At 50.1% G+C, this 8,397-nt stretch overlaps 1 protein-coding gene across 1 annotated transcript; it reads left to right on the top strand.

Annotated features, from left to right (window-relative positions):
* The first annotated feature begins 627 nt into the window (after positions 1-627).
* LOC118481330 lies at positions 628-2,549 on the top strand. Its single transcript, XM_035976782.1, has 6 exons — positions 628-1,251; positions 1,322-1,483; positions 1,556-1,699; positions 1,778-1,936; positions 2,012-2,139; positions 2,517-2,549. The coding sequence occupies exons 1-6, from the start codon at positions 639-641 to the stop codon at positions 2,547-2,549; spliced, it is 1,239 nt and encodes a 412-aa protein (XP_035832675.1). The 5' UTR covers positions 628-638.
* Positions 2,550-8,397: the final 5,848 nt, after the last annotated feature.

Below are 8,397 nucleotides of genomic sequence, written 5' to 3'. Positions count from 1 at the left end.
TAAACCAGAAAAACCGCATGCCGCTTATGTTTTTTGGATAATGTTGTCGCTTTTTCTTGCCTACGTGGCTTGATCGCACGTGTGAGTTGGTAGAAGTTGGTGAGACGTTTCTGCATGTGCTGAAATGAAAGGACATTTGCACTGCCCGAGGCATTAAATGCACTGTAGCAGGGAGTGTAAACGTCTTCTTTGTCAGGCGCGTGGGCGGCCACGCGCGCGTGATAACCGTCAGCTAAAACGGCGCTCGACACGTGTTGTTGCAAGATACGCTCTTTTTGAACGTGATGATTTGCTTTCTCCCTCCGCATTAATTGCGATGGGTATATAAGGGGATAACCGTTTGTGGTTTCCTCTCACTTTGTCGAAAATTCAAAAAATTTGCCGTTTGAGAGAAAGTTGTCATCTGTCTTCTCCGACGATTTTTTCTGAATTTCTGGTGAGGTTTCTAGTGTTTCTGTTCACCATCTTCCGTTTCTTTGATATTTTTGATGGCTGAACCATCGAATCCACACAATGTGGAGGGTGAAAACCCTGAACAGCCGATAGTGGCTGAGGAAGAAGACGAGGATGATGATGTGAATGTTCCCGGTGGTGGGTTACCGGTGTTGAAGTGGACCAGAGGTAGTTTTAAAACCCTGATGGCCACTGTTCAGATGGCCAAAGACTGGAATGCTACTTACCCACAAGTGGGGGACACCGGTGCCGATGCTCCGGCCGGTTATATAACCTTGTGGGCGGATTTTTTCACCCACGGTAACCTTAGGTTGCCGGTGACGGTGTTTGTGGCGGAGGTATTGGAGTATTATCACCTCCATATCTCCCAGCTTAGTCCTTTCGGAATGTTCCGAATTCGGAATTTTGAGTACACATTCCGTGCCCATGGCCTGCCCATTTCAGTGGAGAATTTCCGGCGTTTCTACCAGTTGACGGTGAACACCGGTTTTTTCTCGTTCACTCAAAGGCATGGGAGTCTGAAGTTGATGACACCCCCTAAGGGTGTGACAGGCTGGAAGAAGAGGTTCTTCTACGTGAAAGCCTGTGCGGTCTATGCTAACATGTCTTTCAGGAACGTCGATGTTGGAGTTTCCGATGAAGATATTCCTGTTGCTTCCGCAAAGACCGCGGACTGGTTCTCCAGGCTGCGGCCTATTGAACTCAAGAAGTTGGATAATGACCAACTATGGATATTGCGGATGATGCTCTCTAGACCGGATAGGAAGGAAAGACCCGTGTTGCGGGAACAGGGTGGTGGTAAGTTCGTTACCCTTTGTTATTTTCCTTTTTTCCTAAGCCTTTGTGGTAACCTGCATGCATGTATCAGCGGATGCGGTTGGCTTGTGGAGGATGTTTGAGCCTGATTTCAAGGGCCAGGTTGAACTGATCGCGGTTGAGCTGAAGAAAGGTTTCAACCTTGAAATTCTGAAGAACTTCCGCGTACCATCAAAAGCGGTGCTGGAAGCCCCGGTTCCGGGAGACGCAAGAGGTACGTCTTACGTGGCATTAGTTTTTTTTCAGTTTATCTTTTTGACTGGTTCTGTTGATTGTGTGAATCCAGGTGTCCTTGCGGATTTGGGGAAGTTTGAGAAACGCGTCCCCAAAAAGACTGTGGAGAAGAAAACGGTAAAAAAGACCGTGCGGGGTCGTGGTAAGGGGAGTGTTGAAGGCTCAGCTGCCCCTTCTTCCGTTTTCGAAGCCGCAGGTACCTATCAATCTTGTTCTCGGGGATATACCGATTACGTCGTAGTATCTGACACCCTTGAGGGTTTGGGTGTTATAGGTAGTGGTGCGGCCGCGGGTGGAACTGGTGTGGTTCCCCCCGTTGTTGGAGAGAAAAGGGGGCCAGAGCAGAAAGCTGCTGGTGGTGGTGAACCGAAGAGGCGGAGACTGCCGACCAGGAGAGTTGCTCCGGTGCAGAAGAAACCTGCAGTTGCTGCTGGTAAGTATATCCCTTTTCTTTGTTTTGTATGTACCATGGGTGGGAAATACTCATTGAATACTCTTTGTATTGCAGAATCCCGAGATGCGGGGTATTCTTTTGTTGACATTCCTGCGTCTCCTCCGCACACCGCTGCCGCGGGTGCGGGTGTATTGAAGGAGAAGGTCGCGCCTAAGGAGCATGCGGCCCCTTTTGCTGGGCCAGTTCGTGATCCCCCTTTGGAGAAGACGGTGGAGGCGACTGCTGACCGGATTTTTGACACTGTGGACTCCTCGGACAATCTGATCTCTCCTGATGAGGGTGACGGATTGAACTTGAGGTTTTCAGATGCCGGTAAGCAGAAGTCTGATGCTGAGGTGCGGCAGCAGGATGCTGAGCCGCAGAAGTCTCCTGCTGGGGAGAAAGGTAGCGGCTCGTCTGCCGGTGGTGCGGGTTATGACGGGCCTCCAATTCAGCCTGGAGAGTCTGAATTGGAGTATTATTACCGCACCTACTCCCCGGGTCGCAGTATGGTGTACCACCGACCCCCCTGGACTGTTATGCAGAGGGATGATATTTCTAACGACCCTGCGGCATGTAGGGAGATTTTGGGTGGTCTGGGGACCCCGTTTGAAGTCGAGCGTGTCCATGCCGCGCCCCGAGAGCTGCGTATTAACCAGCTTTCATCGATGCTGGTGGGGACTTCCATTGTGGCTAATGCCATTTTGGAAGATTATAAGGTGCTGGGCCGTCGCGAGGAGGAGGCCACTCGTATGCGGGCGGAAGCGGAGAAGTTAATCGAGGCTGCTCGTGTGGGTGCGGAGCGGCTCGAGAAAGACAAGGCTGCTTTTGAAAAGCAGAAGCAGACTTCTGAGTGGGCTGCGACTGCCCAGCTGAAACAGGTGCGTACCCTTGCTAAACTCCTTGCTAATGAGCGCAAGAGTTGGGACGAAAAGTTGTCCAATGAGCGCAAGAAATGGAATGAATCTTGGGCTAAGCAGAATAACGTTCTGTTTCATACTCGGCAGGAGTTGGCGAATGCCAAGGCAGCGAATGCTACCTTGAGCCAAGAGAAGGCTGCGGCTGAGGCCATTTCTGTGAAGGCGCTGCAGGCGAAGGCCGACGCCTTGAAGGCCCTTGAAGAGGCCAAAGAAGCCGGGGCTCGTGCCTCAAAGGCCTATGAAGAGGCCGCAGAGAAGGAGAGCCGTGCTTCTAAGGGTCTTGAAGAGGCGAATGCGGAGCGCATTCGTTTAGGCAAAGTTGTTGAAAGCCTGCAGGTACGTTTCTTTAGCGTTGTTGCTTTCGTCTTTATTGTTTTGAAAATATTTATTGAGTGAACTGTTTGCTGTTCTTGTAACAGGCTGAGGTTCAGGCCCGGGAGGTCGCGGTTACGGACCTTACTGCCCGCGTATCTGTTGCGGAGAACCGGGCTGACGCTGCTGTTGAGGCCAAGGATGCCTTGGTGTCCTCATTTAACCAACTGGAAGCTGACCGTGAGTGGTTGCGGACTCACGGCATCGCGCGTGTAAGTATCCTTTGCCTTTACATTTGCTTGGATTAGCACGCAAGACTTATGATCTTTTTACTGCAGATTGTCGAGGCCATAATGAATGCCCCTGAGACCTCATCTGGATTGGACCTGGTCAAGGAACGTGCGCGCGATGCTGGCTTCAAGGCTGGTTTTAACCGCTGCATTGGGCATATCAATGTATTATCCGCAGGCGGTTATACTGATCAGTCATCCGGGTTCCGGGATGTAGATACCGAGGGTCGTCTGAAAGCGGCCGTAGCCTCCTTTTATGACACGCCCCTTGCCTGTGTAGGGGAGCTGGACGAGTGTTTGGAGGTTGCGGACTATGTTGACCGCTTGCGGATGCTTTACCCTGATGTGGAAGAGGAAGAACCCGCTGGTGGTGCCGGAGAAGATGCGGGGACCAGCGGTACAAAATAGGGTTTAGGTTGGCGAGTGTGCCTCCTTTTTGTATTCCTCTTGTATAGAATAGGAACTTTATGTAAATTCAGTAAGCATCATGTAGATACTTGAATTTTTTGAATATAAAGTTTCTTTGTTCAGTTTGTACAAGTGTTTTTAATTCTTGCATGTCTGAACGTGTGTATGCGTAATCTTTACCCATTTATGAACGGGGTCAAGTATACTCCATACTTTTGTTGTATGGGTATGCATCAATTCTGTTATTTACCGTGTGAGGGTTTTTAGAATTGCTTAAGCTTTGTAAAAGCTTGTATTACCGGAACTCTACCCATTTGTGAATGGGGTCGAGTGTACTCCATACCTTTGTCGTATGAGTCCGCGTCAATTCCATTGTTTGCCTTTTTGGGGCTCAGGAATTGTGTTTAACAAAAACTTGTGTATCCGGCCGGATAAAACATGCAAGTCTGTTTGTCTTTTGCTGGCCTATTACAATATTTGTGTGTGGTTACCACTTTGTATGGGTATCATGAATGAAGATTTTGCCAATCTGTTTTTGGGATACCGCAAAGTGGAACACGCATTTGTAATAGTAGTAAACAAACAATAATGTAGAAAATTGCTTATTTATTTATTTGCCAATGGCCTGCGGCCCAATAGGTTACATAGAGAGTGTAGGAACATAGCTTACATATAGCAGCGTCTAAGCTGTTGTGCGTTCCATGTTCTGGCGATAGGTTCGCCCTCTAGTGTTTGTAACCTGTATGCGCCCTTCCCTAAGACCTCGCTGATGAGGTAGGGTCCTTCCCACTTGGGGGCAAGTTTTCCTGGGCGCTCGGCATTAGATGCCTCGTTGTCACGTAGGACGTAGTCCCCTGGAGTGAAAGTACAAACGCGGACTCGCGCGTTGTAATACTTTTCCAGTTTGGATTTGTATTTGGCCTCGTTGATGGCGGCGTTCTCGCGCCTTTCTTCTAGGAGGTCCAAATCGATCCTACGTTCCCTGTTGTTGTCTAGCTTTTCGATAGCCAACATTCTAGGAGATGGGAGGCCCATTTCCGCGGGTATCACCGCTTCAGACCCGTAGACGAGGCTGAAAGGTGTTTCCCCATTGCTTGTTTTTGGGCTAGTGCGGTGAGCCAATAAGATGCTTGGGAGTTCATCGACCCAGCCACGCCTGGCTGTTCCCAATCGTGCTTTGATTCCGTCGACTAGGCCCTTATTTATACTCTCGACTTGGCCGTTCCCTTGCGGGTGTGCGACTGACGAGAATATGTGTTTGATGTTCAGCTCTTCTAGCCATTTTTGGAATTCGTCGGCCGCGAAGTTGGTGCCGTTGTCGGTAACAATGTACATTGGTAAACCGAAACGGCAGATGATGTGCTCCCAAATGAACTTTCTTGTTATCATAGCAGTGGTTGAAGCGAGTGGTTTCGCCTCTACCCATTTTGTGAAGTAATCAACCGCCACTATGATAAATTTAACTGCACCTGGTGCGTCCGGGAATGGTCCCACTACGTCGATCGCCCATTTTTGAAAAGGCCATGCAGTAGTGACGGGGACCAGATTGTTTTTTGGCCGCAAAGTTTTTGGTGCATGGCGCTGGCAGTCCATGCATTTGCGTAATTCTTTGACGGCGTCCAGGTGCATGCCGGGCCAGTAATACCCGGCATTCATGATTTTTGCCACGACCATGCGTGGTCCGGCATGTATGCCGCATATGCCCTCATGTATCTCTCGGATAAGGTATGTGGCATCTTGTGGATTAACGCATCGGAGGAGCGGTCCGAGGTATGACTTTCGGTATAAGATACCGTCTCCCATTTGATAGTGGCACGCTTTGTATTGCAACTTACGTGCCTCTGTTTTGCTCTCGGGAGTCACACCTGACTGAAGGTATGCGATAATTGGTGTCATCCATGACGTTGTTCCGTATTGGATGACACTGACCTGGCGTAGAGGAACCGAAGGATTTTGCAAAATCTCGATACGTACCTCCTTTGCCAAGTGTTGGAAGCTGGTGGATGCAAGTTTTGATAGTGCATCCGCAGATTTGTTTTCGCTTCGATTAATGTGTCGAATATTGAATGAAGCGAATTTGGATTTTAGCTGCAGGGCTTGCTCGAGGTAGAGGATCATGATATCCCCTTTGGCGGCATAGTCGCCGCGTACCTGGCCCGCAACTAACAAGGAATCGACGTGCGCTTCCAGATGTTGCACGCCGATTTTGACTGCTAAACGTAGCCCGGCTAATAGTGCTTCATATTCTGCCTCGTTGTTGGTGCTTTTAAAATCGAGGCGGATGGCATATGTAAGCTCTTGGCCGTCGGGGCTGACGAGTCGCAGACCTGCGCCCGCGCCGTCCTCGTTGGATGCACCATCGGTAAATAGTGCCCATACTTCTGAGGAGGGTGGTGGGGGCGCAGGATTTTGGGATTCTTCGCATTCTTGGATGCGATCCGCTGGTACTTCAGCGGCGAAATCAGCTAAGATTTGGCCTTTGATGGCAGGGCGCGGTTTGTAATGTATCGTATGTGCGCCCAGCTCAATTGCCCATTTTGCTAATCTCCCAGAGATGTCGGGTTTGGACAGGATCGGGCCGATCCTGTAATTGGTTAGCACTGTGATGATGTGGTTTACGAAGTAGCGTCGTAACCGTCTTGAAGCATGTACCAGTGCTAGTACCAATTTTTCCATTATTGAGTATCTCGTCTCCGGGTCGTTGAGCATTTTGCTGATATAATAGATGGGTGTTTGAACCCCCGCTCGTTCCACTATTAATACCGCGCCCACTGCGTTGTCTGCAGCGGATAGGTATAAGATGAGTGGCTCATCTTTGCATGGTGCGGTTAGTGTTGGGAGTTGTATCAAACACTCCTTCATTTCCTAGAAGGCCTTTTCGGCCTCTGTGGTCCACTGGAATTGTTCCTTCTTTGAACAGCTTCGCAGGGTCTTGATGAAAGGGTATGACTTGGCTGCGTGGTTAGCCAAGAACCTGTTGAGTGCCGCCAACCTTCCGGCCAGGCGTTGCATATCTTTCATCGATGCAGGCGATGGCATGCGCTCGATCGCCTGCACTTTTTCCGGGTTTACCTTGAATCCATCGTTGGTGACGATGAACCCAAGGAATTTGCCTTCTTCCATTCCAAACGAGCATTTCCCTGGATTGAGCTTCATGTTGACGCTTCGCAGAGTTTGGAATGTTCTTTCTATATCAGTGAGCATGGTATCTTCCTCCATGCTCATGACGACCAGGTCGTCCATATAGATTTCGACACTTTTGCTTATTTGACCGCGGAAAGTGTCGTTCATCAGTTTCTGGTAGGTTGAGCCCGCGTTGCGCAACCCAAACGGCATTTTTGTATAGCAGTAATTTCCGGTTGGGGTCCGGAATGCCGTTTTGTCTTCATCCTCAAGTGCCATTTGTACCTGGTGGTACCATTTGTAGCAATCGAGGAAACACTTCCACCTAAATGGTGCGAGGTTATCGACCTTTTCGTCGATTTCCGGAAGCGCGTAACAATCCTTGGGGCAGGCCTTGTTAAGGTCCTTGTAATCGACGCACATGCGCCAGCCCCCGGATGGTTTTTCTACCATGACAGGGTTGGATAACCAAGTCTGGTACTTGACTTCCCGCAGTATACCTGCGGAGAGCAGTTCTTCGATCTGCTCTTGCATCGCCTGATTTTTAGCTGACCCAAGGTGGCGTTGGCCTTGGATCACTGGTTTGATACCTGGTTTGGTATTCAAATAGTGCTGCGCTATTTCACGTGGGACCCCTGTCATGTCTGCGGGAGTCCACGCGAAGATGTCTTGGTTCCTGAAGAGGAGCTCCTTCAGGTGCGCTCTGGTGGTCGAGGATAAGGCGTGACCCAATGTGACCTTCTGTTCCGGATGCGTTGGGTTGAGAACCCATTTTTCCGGTTGGTCGACGGGGGTGGGCCTTGCGACCTTTGTCGGACGTGCTTCGTCCGTCATCATGACGTCCTTGCGGGCGTAGATGATTGCAACCCCTGATGCGGTTGGGAAACCAACCGCGGAGTGGGGGACGGATGTGATCATATTGAAATCTCCTTGGGATTCTCTCCCAAGGAGGACATCATAATTGGAGGTGTGGGGTAAAACCATGAAGTTTACCTCCTCCGTCCGCGTGTGTTTACCATTGGTAAGACGCACGGGAAATGTAATTTGACCTAGGGGAAAGACTGTTTCCCCTGCGAATCCGGCCAGCGGGTAATCTACGGCCTGCAACCGATCTTTGTCCTCTTGGTCAAATTGATTGAAGCATTGCTCGTAGATTATATCGGATGTACTGCCCGGGTCGATGAACAGACGCTCGGTGCAGTAATGGGCCAGCTGGCCTGAAATGACGACGGCGCGTCTGTCACGCGGTCCGCCTCGAACTTTTGGGAAGACGACTTGCTCGTCTTTCCAATCATTGTCCGGTCTTCGTGCCGCTTTTCGCGGCCTACCCTTGCCTCCGTAAATCATGTGGGTGGAAACCACGTACATGGCTTTCTTTCCGGAGGAGGTACCTTCGTTGTGAGGGGTG

The sequence above is a fragment of the Helianthus annuus genome, chromosome 8 (genome assembly GCF_002127325.2).
Source record: "Helianthus annuus cultivar XRQ/B chromosome 8, HanXRQr2.0-SUNRISE, whole genome shotgun sequence".
Taxonomy (NCBI): Eukaryota; Viridiplantae; Streptophyta; class Magnoliopsida; order Asterales; family Asteraceae; genus Helianthus; species Helianthus annuus.
The sequence above is the reverse complement of the archived record's forward strand: the minus strand, read 5'-3'. Positions and strand labels throughout refer to the sequence as shown.